Source organism: Arvicola amphibius, chromosome 6, assembly GCF_903992535.2.
Source record: "Arvicola amphibius chromosome 6, mArvAmp1.2, whole genome shotgun sequence".
In the NCBI taxonomy this organism is placed as follows: domain Eukaryota; kingdom Metazoa; phylum Chordata; class Mammalia; order Rodentia; family Cricetidae; genus Arvicola; species Arvicola amphibius.
Window position 1 is genome coordinate 13,269,309 of NC_052052.2, and position 20,483 is coordinate 13,289,791.

The 20,483-nt window shown below is 48.4% G+C and overlaps 1 protein-coding gene across 4 annotated transcripts in view; it reads right to left on the reverse strand.

The window, feature by feature from the left end:
- Window positions 1–20,483, reverse strand: part of Ubr4 (ubiquitin protein ligase E3 component n-recognin 4) — a 117,640-nt gene that overhangs the window by 21,610 nt on the left and 75,547 nt on the right. For all 4 annotated transcript variants that reach the window (XM_038334654.1, XM_038334655.1, XM_038334653.2 and 1 more), the window contains 26 exons: window positions 20,021–20,266; window positions 19,234–19,402; window positions 18,702–18,846; window positions 17,908–17,993; window positions 16,651–16,738; window positions 16,208–16,401; window positions 14,750–14,989; window positions 14,501–14,639; window positions 13,941–14,066; window positions 13,710–13,838; window positions 12,647–12,990; window positions 11,034–11,124; window positions 10,730–10,814; window positions 10,450–10,577; window positions 9,513–9,642; window positions 9,276–9,433; window positions 8,029–8,138; window positions 7,431–7,572; window positions 7,026–7,107; window positions 6,581–6,754; window positions 4,460–4,581; window positions 3,475–3,672; window positions 2,713–2,793; window positions 1,834–1,921; window positions 1,263–1,390; window positions 172–279 (listed from right to left, as the gene is read on the reverse strand). In XM_038334654.1, the coding sequence (XP_038190582.1) occupies window positions 172–279; window positions 1,263–1,390; window positions 1,834–1,921; window positions 2,713–2,793; window positions 3,475–3,672; window positions 4,460–4,581; window positions 6,581–6,754; window positions 7,026–7,107; window positions 7,431–7,572; window positions 8,029–8,138; window positions 9,276–9,433; window positions 9,513–9,642; window positions 10,450–10,577; window positions 10,730–10,814; window positions 11,034–11,124; window positions 12,647–12,990; window positions 13,710–13,838; window positions 13,941–14,066; window positions 14,501–14,639; window positions 14,750–14,989; window positions 16,208–16,401; window positions 16,651–16,738; window positions 17,908–17,993; window positions 18,702–18,846; window positions 19,234–19,402; window positions 20,021–20,266 (3,731 nt within the window). The remainder of the gene's footprint in view (window positions 1–171; window positions 280–1,262; window positions 1,391–1,833; window positions 1,922–2,712; window positions 2,794–3,474; window positions 3,673–4,459; window positions 4,582–6,580; window positions 6,755–7,025; window positions 7,108–7,430; window positions 7,573–8,028; window positions 8,139–9,275; window positions 9,434–9,512; window positions 9,643–10,449; window positions 10,578–10,729; window positions 10,815–11,033; window positions 11,125–12,646; window positions 12,991–13,709; window positions 13,839–13,940; window positions 14,067–14,500; window positions 14,640–14,749; window positions 14,990–16,207; window positions 16,402–16,650; window positions 16,739–17,907; window positions 17,994–18,701; window positions 18,847–19,233; window positions 19,403–20,020; window positions 20,267–20,483) is intronic.

A 20,483-nucleotide genomic window follows, 5' to 3' on the forward strand; every position in this document is an offset into this window, starting at 1 on the left:
TCTGGTCTCGACTCTGCACTCAGCAAAGGGACAGGAAGCTCTGAGATGCCATGAGAGCAGCATGAGTATGAGTCACCAGGAGAAGAGAACTGAAGAACCAGGTTGAGAGCCGAGATCTCTCACTCAGGACTGCCAAAGCCAGTCTTCATCATCTGTGGCCCACACTCTTACCAAGTTTAAAGTCCCCAGCATGACATTCAGAGTGTTCATTTCCAGCTTAACCAGCTGTTGCCGGTTGACTTTCACCTTTACGCAGTAACTAAACAGCTTCAGCAGCACCTGTGAAGAGAGGCCAGCTCAGAGCCACCAGAGCACCCACGTCCGGAGAATGTGCAAGCATGAGTGTCAAAAGTGTCTAAGAAGATGTCTCAATCAGCAGATACTCCTCCTGCAGTACAAGGTGATCCTTAAATGGCGGGGTCAGGTGGCTGGGCTCCCATACAAGGTTGGCAGCAAGTGGCAGCATTCTCCAGATTTCTCTCTACTACCCTTACATGATAGCAGTGACAGGGGTTCCTCATACATTAGTTGGTGTCCCACCATTCTGGGGAAATCAAGCACCCAAGACTCTGAACTAGTAGCAGACAGAACATCCCAACACACGTAGCCTATGGAGGCCAAGAGCCAGGTAGGCCACTTAAATGACACAAGAGTTATTGAACACCCTGGAAGGTAAAGATATTAGTGAAATCTCTGTGGTTCCACTAGAATCCCCTGACTAGTGAGACAAAGGACCCTCCAGGAGAAATCAAAATCTATGTAAGAGGCAATCATAAAACAACAATGACGGGGGCTGGAGAGATGGCTCAGAGGTTAAGAGCATTGCCTGCTCTTCCAAAGGTCCTGAGTTCAATTCCTAGCAACCACCTGTAATGGGGGTATGGTGCCCTCTTCTGGCCTGCAGGCATATACAGAGACAGAATATTGTATACATAATAAATAAATTAAAAAAACATCACACACACACACACACACACACACACACACACACAAGTACAAGAGCAGCTTTTAGGGGAAACAATTATTGGTTCCTCTGATACCTAAAGAGATATTGGAGAAGACTGCCATCACCCTGTTTTTTAGGTGGAGTAGGCCAGGAGGAAAGCAGTGGGAGGCTTAGATGTCAAAAGTCTGGGATAAAGCCAGGTCCTTCACTGCCTTGCACTGGTCTCTGCTGCACCACACTGCCCTCTAGTGACAAGTGGCTCTAATGATCGCAGCTTTGTGTAGAGGGAGCCCCCATCAGACTGCCCACAACTCACTGTTAGAAGGTGGCGTCCCTGCTTAAAATCTTTGATTCCTGCTAGTCTGTTAAGCATGCACTCTAGACCCCCACACTGGGCCATCACACTGGCCATCTTGTACACTTCTTCCTCATCTTCTTCTTCATCTGGGAGGAAAGGGAAACGAAGAGGAGAGAAACTGAAAATCAAAGTAAAAGGATCAAAACACATAACCCTTCCCTGGGCTGAGAACATGGCTCTTTCCCGGTCTGCAATAAAGGTCATTACTGTGACCTATATGCTCTCACTCCCATAGGAGCCTTGCTCGAAGTGTAAGATAATTAATGTTTTCTGCTATTACAACAAAGTACAGGCAAATACTTTTCAACTATTTCAATGGAACAGAGAGCTAAGGCAGGAAGAAATCTGATCTCATGTCTGCTAACTGCAGCTTGAATGTTTTTATCCCAGTCAGGTATCCAAATCAGGCCATGGATGCCTGTCTTTCTTCCCTACAATTGTGATGCAGAGCACAGGCTACCATCCTTTGGGACATGGCTGCTCTGGCCCAAAGTTCAATATGCAGCACTGCCTATGTAGAGCGCCGTACCTGTGGTGGAGTCCAGGGACTCGATGAACTCCTCAGTGGCATCACCCAGTAGCCCCCGCATCCGATAAACAATCCTCATGGGTTCTCCCTAAGCAGAAAAATTTGGAGAGGTAGACTTAAAAAAAAGTCACCCTTGAACTTGCTCAATGCCGTGGTGATACAAGCCTCCATTTCTCTAACAATGGAGATGTAAAGCCGCCTAGGTTTCACTTTGTTCAGTGTCTGCTGTAGGCCTGGCACAGATGCAATTCTAGCTGGTGTCATTAAAACGCTAGGTAAGCACTCTGACAACTAGTCCCCAAATGTTTTACTCGGTGCTGAGTCCTGTGCTGATTAGACCTGTTAGACAAGGTTGGACAGCATGCTTGCCTAGGCTAGAAGTCGAGGCCCAATTCTAAGCCTGTGCCCATCAGGACAAACAAATGTATCTGGACCAAAGTATGTGGTTCAAGTTTCAGGAACAGAGAGCAGGCACATCAGTCTTTCTTATGGACAGACCACGGTCTTCATTTACCGCACACAATACGAGGGTTCATCCCAATTACCAAACTGACACCCACAGCCTGGGATTGTCAAGAAGGAGCTACTGGGTTAGTCTGTCTGTGCCAGGCACCATCCTGGGGACCCTAGAGGTCCAGCCTCAGTTTAGAGGTGAGAAGCAAAGGTGTAAGGTCACTCAAGATTCCTTGAAGTCTACCTGACCCACATTAGCTAAATGCCTCCCAAGCTGACAAGATGATGGATTTGCGTCACACACAGAAAGGAAGTAGAGTTACAGTGGCCACACGTGGGCCATGATTAACATCAGTTCTATTAAATCTGTCCTTAAGGCAGAAAAGGCGGCCCACCCCAGCTCCTGGAGAGAAAGCAAGCACATACCTCATTCGTGGTACACCAGACCTTCTTGTAAACCTCCGCCACAGGCAGGTCCAGGCTGATGATCTTATTGTTTACTAGGAGCTGAAAAGTGGAGGAGGGGATTACTAACGTGACTGCATATGACTCCATATGCAGACTGAAGGTGCCTAGGCAAGGGTTCACGGGCTACACTTGCCACTCATCACAGGACTCTGTCAACACTTAGCTCTGGAGAAAATGCGTGTGCACTACACCCAGCATTTTGTGTGCAATGTTGGAGACAAAGACCCTTAACCCACCATGGATTCCAGCTCTGATCGGATCCAACTGAAGACTTTTTACCTTAAGCCCACTTTGGGCTCAGCACCAGAAAATCCACCTTTGCCTTTAGTCACACAGATGGTGACACCAGACCTGAGAAGTCATCTGCCAGAAGCATAAGGCTCAAGGTGTTAACAGGAGCTATGACCCATGTACCAGAGTCAAAACACCAAGATCCCTGGGGCTCCATTAACCTGGAACCTCTAGAAAATCCTTCCAGAAGCAACAGTAGCAAAATCCTACCACTACTCCAAGCAATAACTACCAAGTTTCCTCCTGTTTCATGCCAGGAACTTGTCATAGCCTTCCATGGGTCACTGACCTTACCAGCAGCAGAGGCAGAAGATGGGATCTGCCCCACTTTACAGACTAACTTCCTACCTGGTTAACCAATGACCTACAAGAAACATCCAGGTGTGGCCCAGCCCACACTGCTGGTGAGTGACCAGCGCAGCCTCTTACCTCCATCCCACTGTCATCCTCCAGAAGAGCCACCAAGTCACAGTCCTGGCAAATCTTGTTCTTTATGTCCCTCATAAGAGGCCCAATGCCTGGTTCATTGCTGCTATATGGGTTTCCAGGCATCCTGCCCTGTAGAAAGTCCTCTTGCTGGGGATCCTTCTCCAGGGTCACAAAGAACTCAGTGACTTCATTCTCTTCCTAAAGGAAAAGAAGGACATGTCAGAAGGGACAGCAGAGAAGAGTTACAGCACTGACTGCTCTGTGGGCACCAGGAGGAAAGCACAGCAAGTGCAGCACACCTTACACTTACACACTATACGGACAGTAGCCCCAAGGTCATTCTAAACATGATGTGAGCACCTGAAGCATCACACACTCCTCGAGGAGAGATAGCCTAGTGGAACAAGGTGCTGTCTGGTGAGAGGCGGACCAGCCGGAGGCTGGGCAAGAGTCACTGGAGACTTGGAGTAGAGAAGGGGTTTCTTTCAGTGATACACTCAGGCACATCAACCCCAATGCTCTTTCATCAGTAACTGAGGATGTTGGTGTTTGAACAATAAGAAAGGTCTCTGGACCAGACCATAGGAAAGACACATATGTGGCTAGCATGCATATCCCAAGGTACAGAAGAAGAGGAAGATGGACCCAACTGTATTCCAAAACTGCTGCTGTACCTGCAATGGGCAGTGAGATCTAATTTTTAAAAAGGCAAATTATGCCAGACAGTGGTGGCGCACACCTTTAATTCCAGCACTCGGGAGGCAGAGGCAGGAGGATCTCTGTGAGTTTGACACCAGCCTGGTCTACAGAGGTAGTTCCAGGACAGGCTCCAAAGCTACAGAGAAACCCTGTCCTAAAAACAAACAAAGGCTAATCTTGGCCCACCGGCTCTCCTCTGATTAGAGGAGGGAAACTAGGAAGTTACTTCTACTTTTGTCAGTGGATCTGGTGAGAATGATATTATTACAACAAGCACACTGCTTACAGGGTAGATGATGCTGCACAGTCTCTCAAAGATGAACACAGGAGTCCGGTAGTCATCCAGATTGTAGCGCTTGGCTGTCTCAATGCACACAGCCATGAAGGCTTTGGTTTCAGACTCTGTTCCTGCCAGAGAGCAAAGTAGCCACGAGTTAGGAAAATGCTTCAGCCACATGAACTGAGCTGAGACAATGAAACAACATTTTTCAGATATGAGAGTAGTTCCTGTTGCGATAATCCTACATCCCAAATCAATCCCCTATATCACAGCTAGCTGTGTGCTTTTCTGCTCTCTCTGGGAACACAACTTCCCTTAAGGAGAAGGACCACACCTCCTTTGACCTAGCATCCTTTCCCCCAAACAGGCTCCTCAAAACATCCAAGGACTTCCTTCTTGGGTATTCAGGCAGATGAGGGTCACTAGCTGAACTCTCCACACCCAGTACTTGAAAACAACTTCAAATTCACAGTGAACTATTACACTAGTGAAGAACAAAAGCCCACAGAAGTAGTTTGGGCCCAGAGAGAAGCAGTCACAGCAGTTTGGGTCTTAAGCTTTAGTTTCCATGGCCTGCCAGGATGGGGAGACTGTGTACCCTGCAACCCTCTAGCCATCCCACATCTGGTACCTTAGCAGCATAGCTAAACTCTCGGTATGCAGAAGATCAACTAGGAACCACTTTCTCTTTTCTCCATCCACACAACTGAAAGCAAACTGTTTTTTTACAATAATGGTAGCGAGCTGGGGGACAAATATGAGAGCTAACAAGTCATCCCCTCCCACATGTGTGACACCCAAACTTTATACTACCAAAGTCTGAGAAAGTTGGATGAAGGCATGCCAGGGACAGCCTAGGGGTCCTCACAGAGACAGTAGTCACAGACCCACCTGGAGAAGACCAGCTTGCACAGGGCCTAAAGAATGTTCTTTTCCTCTGCTTTTATTGATTTTCACTAATGTCTATGTGTGGGTCTGTGGGTCTGTGCATGCATGTGTTTGAAGGAGGCCAGAGGAGGGTGTTGGATTCCTTGGGAGTGGAGTCACAGGTGGTTGTGAGCTGTGCTGGAACCAAGTTCAGACTCCCTACAAGAGCAGCAAGAGTTCTGAAGCACTCAGCATTCTCCAGCTCTTCTCTTAGTGGGTTTTTGTTTTTGTCTCCCCCCCACCCCCCAAGATCTCTGTGTAGCCTTAGCTGTCCCGAAACTTGCTCTGCAGATCAGGCTGGTCTTGAACTCAGAGATCCACCTGTCTCTGCTTCCCTTGTGCTGGGACTAAAGGTGTGTACCACCAATGCACGTGTTCTCTTAGTTCTATGAGGCAGGGTTTTGTCATGTAGCCCACACAAATCCTCCTGCCTCAGCCTCCCAAGTGTTGGATAATAGGCAGCTGCCATCATTCCCAGCTTCTAAAGAATTTCTACAATAAACTTCAGAAATAAGAAGTCAAATCACCATCCAAATCATAAAACACCAGTTTGAGAACACCACCTAAGAAGCAGAAAGACAAAGAGTAGAATAGGCCACATTTAAAAAGAATGATCAAGCACAAATACATTTCAAAGATTATGAGAAAGTTAAGAAATGAGAAGTCTCAGCGGAGAGGTGTCGGTACATCCTTTAATCCCAGCATTCTGCAGCTCTCTGAGTTTGGCCAGCCAGGGCTACACAGAGAAATCCTGTCTTAACCACTCCCTCCTGGAAAGGAAAGGAAAGGGAAAGGAAAGGGAAGGGAAGGGAAAGGGAAAGGGAAGGGAAGGGAAGTCTCTTGGCTACAAAATCTAGAGTTCTAAGAACTCAACAGTAGAGTAACAGGATAAACAGTGAAGAAGAGAGACAGGGTGGAGTCATATAAGGAAAAGGTAGCAAGAACACAGCAAAGCCACTGACATTCCAGATGACTGAAGATAGCAGCCTGAGACCTCCAACCCCTTCCTTCCCTATGAGCACAACCCAGGAAAAGTACACATGAGTTCAGCCCTAGTACTGTAACACTGAGCACCACAGTGCTCTTGAGATAGGCTTCTCTCCCCAAGTGTGAGATTCATCACCCATCCTCTAGTACTGTGGCACTCAGAGACAGTGCACATGTGCACCTCTGCAGCTTCAAGCTGCCAGGGGGCGTTACCTGTGGTCATGTCCTCTAGCATCTCCAACAGCATGTCCTGAGTCTCATCGATGAGCTTGGTCCTCTGCAGCACTAGCTTCCGCAAGCACAGGTACCCATTTAGCACAGTGCCCACCAGGCGGCTCTTAAAATGCCTTTTGATGGACTCCACCTCTACAAAGGAGGAGAGAAGGCCTGCAGGGACAGGTAAAACCTGCAGTGAGATCTTGGGAAGAGAATACAGAAAGCCTGGGCTATCCAAAGAAAGGAGAAAAGAAAAAAGCAAGGAAAATCTTCCTTTGCACAGACGCTCAATAAGCCAAACGGCCAGCAGTGAGGACTCAGAAGTGCAGGCCGATCTGCGAGGAAAAAAGTCCCGGAGAGAAGTTGACCGGCACCAAGGAGCAGTGGCTCAGGACTAAAGCATACCCAAGACACCCAAGGGAAGGGCTGGGTGGCTCTCTACCTGTGAGACTTTTGAGGGCATAGCCCTGCTGCAGATCTGTGCTCAGGGTGGCCTCCTCCAGGGCCAGCAAGCGGGCGATTTCCTAAACAGGATGACAAGCACAGTGTGATAGGGCCCGCCTCCACCGCCATCCCATGATGTAGCACCAACCAAAGGTGCTCAAAAGTCACGCGTTTATTCTAATCCTTGAAAAATGCCTTTCTAAGAAGCCAAAGATAGCTGGAATACTGCCGAGGAACTGCTTAACCCTGAAACAGCTGAAATTCCCCCAACAGACTGCCACGGGCCTTCTAGTTACAGTAAAGTCTGGAAAATAATTATTTTCAACAAATGCTTCTCAGAAAACAAGAATCTGACAAAAGAGCCTTTCAAAGCAGAGGAGGAGCTGGGGAAGGGATATATCACCTTGGTGATGAGGTTGCCCACATAGGGCAGGACTCCCCGAGCAGCCAGGTAGACTTTCCAGTGACACGAGGCGATGAGTTTCTGGTAGAGAGCCAGGTACTCTGCAGCACACTCCCCAGCTACACTCAGCTCATCCAGATAACTGCATCAGAGACAGGGAAGGCACCCTTAGGGACTAACATCACAGAGTCCAGCGGCTCCCTCCTCTGTATCTACTGCTCAGCCTCTCTTCCCTCCTCCTTGAGGTGGATGGAGGTCATCTGAGAAACCTCACACACTTTCCTTGCTGAAAGGATTCACAACACTTCAGGGAATGGCTGCCAAGCCTCTGAGCACCTGTGTCTCCGTGCTCACTGCTCGAGGACTGCAGAGGACAATGAGTGACAATTATGCCTGTGCTCAGGTGCTCAATGAATACCCACTGCTGTTTTACCACTAATATTCCTAAAGCTCTGTGCGGTTTCTGTGGCAGGGACCAAGATGGTTATATACCACTCAGGGGTGCCTCCCAACCCTGACCTATGTATTCACCAGAGTACGAGGAAAAGGCTCAACCATGCTAGCCACTGTCCCAACCTACCCTACCCCCACATGGTACCTGGTGAGGAGGTCAAGGACCTGTTGCTTGCGGCTGGGAACAGTAGCAAGAGCTTCCACGATGGTACATGCTGCTTGCCGTGCTGCCTGTGTCGCTGGGGTAAAGAGTACCTGCCAGACACGGGAGAGAAAATAGGCTGGCTCAGAGGCCACCCTGTTTTTCTAGGCCCAGAACATGAGCTGACTTCTACACACCCAGAATTCTGACTATCTCTCTGGGCACAGTGAAGGGTCCACACCACCAGTTAACCCAGTACCCAGTGGCTGCAGACTTGAGAAAGGCTGCTAGAGAGCTTCTTGCTTCACAGAAAATGCTCCAAGCAACTTGGAGAACACACTGCCCCTAGTTAGCATTAACTGTTAACTTGACAAAGTGCAGAATTACCTCAAAAGAGCCCCAACTAAGTAACTATCAGATTGGACTGTGAGCATGCCTGTGAGACACTGTCTTGATTGTTAATTGATTCAAGAGGGCCCAGCACATTGCAGGTGGCACCATCCCCAGGCAGGTGGTCCTGAGCTATATAAGAAAGCTAGCTAAGGATGAGCCCGTGAGCAAGCAAGCCATAGTTTCTGCTTTTCAAGTTCCTGCCCTTCTGTCAATGATGGCCTGTGTCTTGGATGTACAATCCAAATAACTCTATTCCTTCTCAAGTTGCTTTTGGTTGGTATTTTACCAGATCAACAGAAGGGGAATCAGAATAGTACCAAATGTCAATGAGGGAGGAGAAATCCAATGAGCATTCATGTTGGCAAGCCCTCGAGAGTTCTTTCTTGGGGATACCTGTTAGTGGGCTAACTCTAGTTCAGCGTAAGCTGAACATCTCTTGCTTAGCAAGAGAAAACAAAGAAAGACTTTCTTGAGGAGAGAGGTAGGGATGGGGGTGGTTTGAGACAAGGTCTCACTCACTATGCAGCCTTGGCTGGCCTGAAACTTGATATGCAGACCAGGTGCCTCCTGGGTGCTGGGATCAAGGGCCTGGCTAAAGTTAATTCTTGAAAACTTAGCTCGAAGGAGGGAGAGAACAGTGGAGCTCAATAACAGAAGGCAGCAAGGGAAATGAATACAGGCACTGGTTTGCCTCTCTGGGGGAACTGGGTGGCATGTCAGGAGGCACAATCAGCAGAGGACAGCTGTACTGACCTGTCCCTACTGGGGACTGCACTCAAGAACTTCTACGGAAAGAACACAACAGTAAATGGAGAGCGAGAAAGCAGGGCAGAGAACGGCAGGTGGAGGGTACTCACTTGCCGTAGCCAGTTGTTGTGGCCCAGCTTGAGGTCAAGAGGGGTGGTCCTCTTCCCCCGCCGGCTCAGGAACTGTTTCCATCTCCACACGTACTTCTCAGTCAAGTAGAGACGGTGGAGCTCTGACTTGCTGGGGGACTTCCCGTTGCCATCTACCCCTGCAAGGCAAAGCCAGGGGTAAGCAGGAAAGCACAGCGGAAACAGGGGTTGCTGAGTGGCTGGAGGGAAGAGACCCACCTCGGGTGGGCAGACACTTCTTCCAGGCTTCGTAAGATGCCTTGGGATCTCTCTTGAGCCACAGCTGGGCCTGGGCATGGATCTCGTTGCAGTATGGCTTCACCGTGGTGAGGGCCTCAACAGGGACATCCTGAATGAGGGAGCAGAACAAGGTGAGATGTAACCTGCACACCTAGGCCCCGGCTTGGAATGGCACTGACACTCCAGGAGCTTCACAAAAAACAACATGCAGCTCTGCTGCCCCAGCTCTTGCTAATGCTATCTGCACCCGCGTGAGGAGGGCCCTCTCCATGCTGACGGAGTGCTAGCTTCGTACAGCCGCACACATGTGACTGCAGTTAAGAGTTTTACTCTCCACTTAATGAAGACTTACTGAGCAGCTATTGAATGCTGGATACCACACTAGGTCCTAGGTCTTAGACACAAATTAAGTCAAACCATCCTTAGACTCAAAGAATTCATTACATTATTTATTTTTTGTAAGTTTCGAGGTGGTCACTGCTTTACATCTCAGTGATGAGCAAACTGAAGAATACAACTAGCTTGCTCAGTCTTGATGTCAGTAAACAGCAGAGCTGGGATCTGACCTCAAGTCTATTTTAGGGTCATGGATTTCTACCCATATTCACAAAGCATGTACAAAGGTGCAGATGTAGTAAAGGGCATGACACCCTGTGGGAGTCGCAGACCATCTGTTTCAGTGTTTCAAAGGTCTTGCTCTGCTCTAGGCTTTTATACTGTTAAGTTTGTACTACACTATACTTCTCAAAAATCCCAACCCACCTCTGCTGAACTAAAGCAAAGACAGCCTTGTGATCACATCAGTCAGAGAGGTGACCTTGAGGAAGCAGGGTACAGTGCTCAGTGCTCAGAGGCTATGTAACTCTTCAAGCCCCATCACCTCCCCCCTACCCCGCTCATGCCCAATGCACATCACCTTGTTTTTCTTGCTGGTTGGGGCAGGTGGCTTAATCAGCTTCTGTAAGATCCGCAGGCACATAAGGGTGATGTTCTCAACAACCACTGGTGTTTTGATGTTCACAGCCATAAGAAAAAGACTGAGTGCTGGTGATGAGAAGAAGCCACAATCAGTACACATGGGTCACCTGCCCCAGCAAAGCTGCCTGAGTCATCTTCCTCCTACCTCTTGCCTGGGTACCAGGACCGCACCTTTCTGTCTTCTGAAAAGCACCCACCCAGACGGTCCCTGAGCTCACCACAGCGTAAGCGGAGCTCCCAGCAGTTGTCCTCCTTGGAGATGGAATCCGTCAGCAGCAACATCTCATACTGAAGGCTGCTTGCCTGGAAGGACAAGGTCTCCTACTAAAATCTCTATCCAGGGGAGGCCTACTAGGACAAGGAGACATCGGAGACCCAGTGCTACAGGCTCTAGCTGACAACGAACTCTCTATACACAGTCTGGTCCCTCCCACTTTGGTCTCCAACACTGGCCTGGAGAAGCGGTCAGGGACACAGAAGGACCACAAGGAAGAGGTCAGAAAGGACAGCTGCTCTGCTTACCAGGTCAGGATTGGCCCAGTGGCCTTTCAGGGCTGTGGAGACTTTGCCAATGATCAGGTCGTTCATTTGCTGGGTGGCCTCTGGGTTGTCTCTGGGGAAGCAAAGAGTCTTGTTTGTCACAGTGAACATGCATGCCATGGCCGTCTTCACACCCGAAGCCCAGAAAAAAATGGATGCATGGATGGCAAGGGCTATCTGGCCCCAACTTTTCTACCTTCTTCCCAGGAGCAAGACTACATCTTTGAACTTACTGGGCCTATGATGGGAGGGGATTAATACAGCCCCTTTTTGTAAGGACAGCAATAGAAGGATGCAGGTATTAGCATGGTGGGTCATGCTGTAGGTGGTGGCCCTAGGAGCTGCTGGTGTCCATCTCCAAAACCTGAGTCCACGCTCAGTGTGGACTCCATATCACTTCCTACACAGCACCCCACTTCCCTTCTATGTTCCTCCTTAATAACATCTCTACTACTAATAACAACAAAATACACTACACAGGAATCCAAATGCTCAAATAGTACAGCTGTTTCCAAGTGTTAATATTCCTTTCTCTTTACACCACCTGTATCCTTGTGCTCTCCAACTCTGCAGGCCTCTGCCACTCTCGCATCCTGGAATAGGCCTGTCCCAGCCAGGACAGAATTCCAGCCCGAGACTTCTCTCCAGCCCCCACTTACTGAATTTTCACCCCTGACATCACCATCTTTAAAGTATTTTTTAAAAATATTTTTTTACTTATTATTATGTATACAATATTCTGTCTGCATGTATACCTTCAGGCCAGAAGAGGGCACCAGACCTCATTACAGATGGTTGTGAGCCACCATGTGGTTGCCGGGAATTGAACTCAGGACCTCTGGAAGAGCAGGCAATGCTCTTAACCGCTGAGCCATCTCTCCAGCCCAAAATATCTCTCTCTCTCTCTCTCTCTCTCTCTCTCTCTCTCTCTCTCTCTCTCTCTCTCTCTCTCTCTCTCTCTATCATGTATGCAATATTCTTTCTGCGTTATGCCTGAAGGACAGAAAAGGGCACCAGACCTCATTACAGATGGTTGTGAACCACCATGTGGTTGCTGGGAATTGAACTCAGGACCTTTGGAAGAGCAGGCAATGAATGCTCTTAACCGCTGAGCCTCTAGCCTCATCTTTAAGGTATTTGCTATTACTGATATTTCTCAGATGAGTCTTTTGTTCAAGGCACGCAGTGCACAGTGCCAGATCTTAAACCCAGTCCTTTCTGACTAGAGTCTAAGTACTCATCCCTAAACCCTCTCTGGCTTCTTTTTCTTGATTTTTTTTTCTGCAATTTTTTTTTTTTTTTTTGAGTTCAAGTGTTACTTTACTTCCTTATCCTCTCCCACCAAGGAAGTTCCCTCAGGACACACCACCACCTGAACCAACATGCCACTCACAGGACACACCACCTGAACCAACAAAGCACCACCAAGCAGCACACTCAAAGAGCTGACTGTGGTGCTTCCCCCATCTACTTACCTCCCATCTTCCCTCACTTCCTCTGGGATAAACCAGCCTACCGCTTGGCTCAACTTTGCACTCCTAGTGCTACTAGCATTGCTGTTGCCACCACCCCTGGGTCAAGGAGCAAATTCTGACCTAGTCAGGAGGCACATGAGCTGGCGGACCTCTTCACGAATGGCTGAAGCCCCTCTGCGGAGGTTGTAATCAAAGAGCTCTCGGATGAGGCCCTGGGAGACGAGGATGTGCCTCAGAGCTGGATTGGTGGCCAGGGCCCTCAGTAGTGTGATGCAGTGCTCTGTGACAGCTGAGGCACAGCCATAGCACTTGGTGGAGGAGGTGTGGCCACAGCCTAAGACAGACAAAGCACGGTACTGGCTGGCAGTGAATGTGGGCTGCACGGATGTTCGGGATGACTTTGTGGCTGCTTCCCTTTGCTGCAGATCATATTCTAAGAGCTCTTTGCGTGAAGCAAAAACTTTCTAAGAATGGAAAGATAAGAAAAAAATTGACAAATGAGAAAGAGGAAAATTGGTTTGCTATGAATTTACGTGTATGACAGAATTTATTCTTCTCAATAACACTACCACTTATTTATTTTATCCTCATTCAACAGAGAATGACTGGCTTGACCAATGTTAAGGGCAGAATTGGAAATCAGACTGATCGCGGGCTTGAACTCTTCACTGCCACAAACACTGTCTTTTAAGGGGTTAGAAAGCCAGATCATTTGGCAAAGGTCATCAGCAACTTAGAGAGACAGGACAACTGGCTACTCTTCTGGGACAAGGATCCACTGCTGATGGACTGCATCCTACCCACGGAAACCATGTGGAAACATTAAAGGAAAACATGGCCCACCTTGGCTGACTGCAGCTGGAGTGCCCTGACCCTCCAGCCTGAGGACACAGCAGCCAAGAACAGGGAGCAGAATCTCAGCACTCACTTTTAGAAACCAGGAACCCCTCTACTAAACAAAGATGTGTTGTCTACTAATGTCACAACACCACTATGCCTGATGATTCTGAATGCAAACAGCTCTGACAAGTGGACCTCACCCCCAGAGAGGAAGGAACCATTGGTGCAGCTGCTGAGCCAGCATCGCCCACTGGGCAAAGACAACACTAAGAATGGGAGCCTGGCTAGGGGAACAGTTGTTCTGAAAGCATAAAGCCCCTTGCAAGCTACTCCCATTCCCTACCTGGATGATTTTGGAGAGCTCATCAAATGAGTTCTTGCAGTCTCCACAATACTCCTGAGCCAGCTGCAGAATGTAGCGATTCACACTGGCTGAAGTGGAGCTGATGCCCCCCGCCGTTCCGGAGTCTTCCTGCAATCCCAAGAGATCACATGTGAGACTTCTGCACTAGGGATGACCTCACCAAGGGCAGCCTTCCACTCCTGACCCAAATACCCTCTGGTCTGGGAGCACCTGTGGCTTTTCTGGAGCTGCTTCGTTCACTTTGCAGAGCAGGTTCTCCAGCTGTGGCCGATGTCCCATGAGCTGATGGTAAACACGGTCAGCTTTGTCCAGAAGTGTGTTAATATTGGAAACAGCCTAGAGCAAAGAGACAGGTACTTGAGGGAAGACTTTTCTGCTTCATTTTCCCTTAGTGGCCCTAAGTACTAGTCACCTACTGAAACATGTCCTCTACACAGACCAGGTACATGGCTCCACACAATCTGTCCTTCACGACAACCCTAGGAGGTGGCTTGTTTGTCTTTATGGCAAGCAGTGTGCAATGTATATGGACTAGATTCAAAGAATTTCTTGCTGAAAAGTAACTCACAGCAGGTCACGGACACAAAACAGCACAAGTGCTGTGAGAACTATTGTCCTGACTCCAACGGCAAATGCCCCACTGTCTCCCTGAACAGGCACCCCCTCTCTCCAGTGCCCTTTACCAGACCCAGATGAGGTTGACATTTGGCTCCTATCCCCAAAGCTCAGAGCCAAGCCATGACCTGGGGCTAAGACAGATGTGGCTTTACCTTCTTTCGATCTTCTTCATTCTCGATGGGATCCACTGCACAACAAGGCTTGGCGTAAAGCATGAAGTCAAAGCGGGCATATTTACAGAAGCCACAGGCATTGCAGAGGAAGGGATCCTTCTCATCATAGTTGATGGACCTGAAGAACCACAGTGCTCAGGTCAGTGGGAGCAGAGGTTTGGGAGAGAAAAGTTAAGTAAAAGGAGAGATGATGGCACATGCTTGCCCTGGATGTGCAGGACAAGTTACCTGCACTTGTGACACTGATATACATTCTCGCCACAATTGCCACAAACGCCTGGGTTGGCGGGAACGGAGGCACTGCAGCGAGGACACTGAAGGGTCTCTGTGGAGGCCTGGTAGTTCTCATAGAAGTCTGCAAACTCGATCATCAGGTTAGAGGCCACAATGGGCAGCGGCAGGTCAATCTTGACTTCTGTCTGTCCAGGTGTCAGCTGAACTTTCTTGGCTTTGTGCCAGCGAGCTGGCCTAGGAGAGACGACAGAAGTTCAGTGACAAAAGACTGAGAGTGTGAGAAAGGCCACCCTGCATATTTCTCTAAGGAAATTAGATGACTATTCAAAGAAAAAAAAACTTCCTTTATGGTTTCCTCTGAAAAAAGTATAAGACGGATCGTTCTCCAGGGTAGTTGAGTAAGTGTAATCCTCATCCCACCATCAAGGGACTTCTCTTTGCAACAGATAAAGAGACCAATGCAGAAAACCGTAATGGATCAAAATGCAGAGCTGTGGAGCCCAGTCCCAACTGATACATCTACAATACAAGCCCTGCACCTAAGGCTCAGGGTCATTTCAGAAGGGTCCTAAGCGCCAGAGGACCAGGAAGTTTGCTGGGAGACTGTTATCTCTTAGACACGTCAGAGAAGCCACACTTAAGTTTCACTACCATGGCTACCTACACACTACCTGAATAGACAACAACAGACATGCTAATGTGGATGGGAGAACACTCACAAGGCCTTAACTGTAGCTAAGAGCAGGAGAAACAGTCTTCCTCAGGGAAGAGCCCACCAATTGGCTATCCAGTATCAAGTGGCAGCCCTGAAACCATTACCAGTGGCTGTGCTTACTCTATGGGGGAGAGCCTACCCTGATAGGCAACAGCCCTTTCAAGGTCAAGGACTTCTCCAAAGAGCAGACTTTAGGCAGCGCCCCAGTCACTGGTTACTGTTAGCTGCCTTCTTTTGTGTGCACAGCAGCGCTTGAGCTTTAACAGACCAGTCACATCTACCTCTGCTCAGTAATACCCAAGACTCCCTGGGGAACCAACACATGCAGCACATAGACCTATGGCATGCCTACTCCAGATGCTGGCTTGTGGGGGGAGGGGGGTGACATGTCGAAATGAAAGAACATGCAGTAGAGAAGACTCGGAGGAATACTTCCTGCTCTATGAGCAGATGAACGGCTGTTTTGTCTAACGCACAAGGTTTTCCACAAGGCAAGAGAACCTGGAGTCCCTTTTCAATGCCCCCACCCTGGGCAGGCTGTGAGGAACTGTCATTGCCCCCTAGGGAGCCACTCAATGCCTTTAAAATTCACTGCTGTCAACAGCCTCAGAAGCTGTCACTTCACTGCAGTCCCTCTGCCAGCGCTGCTGTGGCTGAGAGGATGCAGATCCGCTGCACATATCTGCTCTGCACCCGCAGGACACAGCTGCACCTGGTGATGCCTACAAAGCCCATACTTGTTTTTCAGCTCCACAATGGCCTGCACAGTTCGGTTGTTGTAGTACAGGTTGATAGTCCGCACCATCTTGGTCCGCTTCAGATCCCCAATTTTCACTGTCACCTTACTGATGGTATGACTGCCAATGAGCTTTACAACTTGCTGGGTTGTGGTGTACCGTGTGTCCACTTTAATGGAAGACAGCTTGATATACTAAATACAAGAGTACACAAAACAACACAATGAGCATTAGACCATCGATCTTCGTCAAAGCTGATCAACATAGCCCCCTCTCCAACCACAGATGAAGTTTCTACTCAAGGTAGCAATTGTGGTGGGCAAGAATCCACAGTGCCAGGCAGAAACCTGAGAGGAACCCCTAAGTAATAGTAACCAGTCTTTGGTAATGAGAACCACAGAGCCAGAAAACCTCAAGACTGTCCTGCTCAAAGCATTACTTACACAGAATGGCACCTCGGGGTTATTACACACCAGGCAGGGGTCACTCTCCAGGTAATAGCCATCAAACTCCACTAAGCCAGACAAGGTGCTAGGGAAGAAAGCAGTCTCAGCATCAGCAGAGTCCTCCAGGCAGGACCATGCCAAAGCCATCCCCACTCCCCACTCTCCCTGTGAGGGGAAGGAAAGGGACTACAGCTCAGAGGTCTTAGTAGGCACAGGAAGAAAGGTCAACTAATCCACCTGGGGTGTTTCCTACTTTTAAGCTGATGTCTGAATCCAGAAAGGAATTAAAATCTCAGAGAGTCATAATTAAATTTACTATTTATATAAAAAATTCCTAAATTATATTATAAAAATAATACTTAATAAAGTTGTTTTCTAAAACTTAAGGAGCCAGGAAGATGGCTCAGTATACACAGTACTTGACATGTAAGCATGAGGACTGGAGTTCAGATGCCCAGACCCCACATCAATATCAGCCAGGTGTGTATGGTAGCTTGTCTACAATTCCAGCTCTTGGGGAACAGGGACAGGGGATCTAAAGCAAACTGGCCAGAGTATCCACAACAGCAAGCTCTTGGCTCAAATGAGGGACCCTGCCTTAAATAAGATGGAAAGCAACTTAGAGCACCGGGACTCTACACGCGGTACACGTGTGTGCCCACACACAAGAACACAGACACATACCATATAACCATATACATGTACACATTTAAAATGTCATTACTAAGCCAACATAATAAAAAAAAACCCATAAACTTAATGCTCTCTTCTTTTAAAAGTTTCTGTGAGGCTGACAAGATAGGTTAGAGGGGAAAGGGGCTTGTTGAGCAAGCCTGACAATCTGAGTTCAATCCCCGGAACCCACATAAATGTGAGGGGAGAGGATAAAACTGACTCCACAGGCTGACCTCTGACTTCCACATGTGTCATGGCATGCAAACCCTAAGATATCACAGGCACACATGTGCAGGGATAGTTCTTTTTTCTTTTAATAAAAAAGGAAGACATTTCTGTAAACTTGTTTTATATGGTTGGGTTAAGTTCTGCTGTACTGCTCACAAAAGTGAATTTGGCAATTATATCTATGTGCCTTCTAGAGCCCAAAGGTCTGGGCTCCACAGGAAAAGAGATGAAGGTCAACTAGCCAGGAGGACCACACCTAAAGGGCACTCAGTTCATGCACAAGCAATTCCAATGTGCAAACAACTACTTCAAACCGTGACTGCTCTTCAAATGCAGGAATAGAGGGCTCACTTGTATATGTTGGAGTTGGGATGGTTGGTGAGAATGTGGTTTTGAGTCCTCAGAATCTCCACGGCCTTCTGTGAATACTCCTTCAACTGAGAACAGAATTCAGGAAAGAAACACGCTGGTTAAAAACCCGAGTCCTGAGCTTGCAAGATGTCTCTGGGGTAGAACGGTTGCCACCAAACCTAGTGATCTGAGTTTGATCCTCAGGACCCACATGATAGGATAGTAAGTGTCCTCTGACCTCCCTGTGTATATCATGGCATGCAGCGTCCCCTATACCCAAACATCAATCAAACAATAAACTCATTAAAGGCATTTTAAAATATAAATCCTATTGGAAAATGACTTGCTCTTGTATTTCTGGTTATGGTCCTAACTCATAATCGTTAACAGATTCTACCTTCCTCACAAGTATCACAGTCCTTTGGCACTAGGCAGCCTTTGCCATCTAGAGAAAGACTATTGTTAAGCTCTTATAGAGAAGTCGGCAAGTGGCTGTCTCATTGTAGTGGCATTCCTGGCTCCCAAGCAGGCCTCACAGCTCAATGAGTAGCACTTCCTTCCCAAGCTGAACCAGCTACCTTTCCCTCCCCCACGTGACCTACTTCTCCACCAGCTATCTATAGGACATTTAGACTAGAGAAAGGTAAACTGTATTCAACAATAATAAATATAACACTAGAAATATTCAAAAAAGATTTCGGGTGTGGACACTCTCTCTAGATGGACATAATATTTTTCACTCAAGAGAAAAATGACTTGAATTGTGTGTGGCGGGGAAGGAGCTTCTCTCTTACCTTCTTCTCTGTCTGTGCAGTTTTCAGGGAGAAATAGCCCAGAAGGTCCACAAACTGGGCAGCCTTTCGACCGTATGCTGGGAGTTCCGGCCAAATAGACCACATGAGATCTAGCAAGAGCTCCTGCTGAGCCTTGTTGGAGTTTCTGTGGTAGACAGCAGCTCTGGTTAGCAGGCATCCACGAATGAGGCCTCTCACTTCTCACCAAGGCCTCAAGACTGTGCCTGCACTGTCTCTTCCCACATATAGTCATGGGTCAGGCTGCCAGGGCCTTGTGGCCCCAGACAATCCTAGCAGATGTGGTACCATCAATGTACTGACTTCATCCAGGCTTATTCCAGAGCACAGGCTGAGCTTCTCTAGCCAACTATCATTTTTAGGAGCTCCTGACTACAACCCTCTGGGTGAAAACTGTCTCCCACCAAGGACATTAGCTTATTAGCTATAAAGCAGATAGCTCAACAAAAAGACCTCCAGAGCTTGGTATGGGCACAGGCACTGACACAGTAACCATGATCATGCCCTGGCCCACCTGTAGATGTGTAGGGTCAGGCAGTGGGCCTGCCAGCGCACTGAGGAAGAGTTGGACTCCAACAAGAAACAGCGCAGGAACTGGATCAGAGTCTCCTTGTCTGCAAATCTGTTCAGCTGGTTCACTAGAGCTGTGCACAGCTGGTCCTCCTGGCTGCCCGAGCTCTCACCTGCAACACCAGGGCAGGACCAACTCACCCAGGGGCCCAGGGCCTTACGACCAGGTGGAAATGTAGGAAATCTATCTTTTAGAAAAAATGTCTGCTAAATAGTAGTAGCAATTTGCCAAATGATTTCAAGTTATTTTGGGAACAAATGGTTTGGCCTCACCTGGTACATAGCCTACCCCAGCCCACTGAGCCAACAACTACAGCGGAGGAGTGTCCCAAAGAAGTTTGGTGGTCTCAACAGTAAGAACTGCTCTGTACTCACTCAGAGATGACAAGTTAATTCACTGTTTCCTATCTCAGGCCTTCGAGGACCATGAAAAGTGAAGAAGCCAAGGGGAGGGCTGGCCAACAGAGCAGGTGCTCAGCGTGTGCAGGGGATTATGCAGTTTTAGTGCTAACAGCAGTCACTGCACCCTGTCCTTTCCTGTTTCTATCACTTGGCACAGAGAGCCACAGTTAAGGTGTCCCTTTCACCATGACAGAACATGTGAGCAGGAGGAGACACAGGGAGAGCATTTGGACAAGCCAGGGTAAAAACCATTCAGAACCTGCAGTTAAACAATGTACACTGAGGGGGTTAGCATGTCACCCATCACAGGACCACACAGTGACTCTTACCTTCTTTTTCTTTTTCCTTTTCTTCTTTCTTGCTCTTTTTGGTAGAAGATTTGGACTGAGTTGTTGCTTGCCCAGAACTGGTCGCAGCAGGGACTGATGAGGAAGCCACACTGGAGGACCCTGTGGAGGCCGCCAGGGCTGCGAGGACTTTGCTGCCACACAGGGCACAGGACAGTAGCTGCAGCAGCACGGGGGACACCCCCTCGTCCACCAGGAAACTCACTTGCAGGAGAAAGTAGAGGACAGCTGCGAGGAGAAAGATGGGAGTCAGCCCTGGAATGACTGAACTACTTAGAACACAAGCAAGAGAGCAACTGTAGAAGGGACAAGGCTTTTTCTCCTCCAGTTCTCTCTGCCAGATGCTACCAGGAGCAGTGGGGTGATCAGAAAGGGATGGGGAACTACACAGGGGAGTCAGCCCCTACTGCCTTGATGAGTAAACAAGTTCGACACTCCTGTTTTC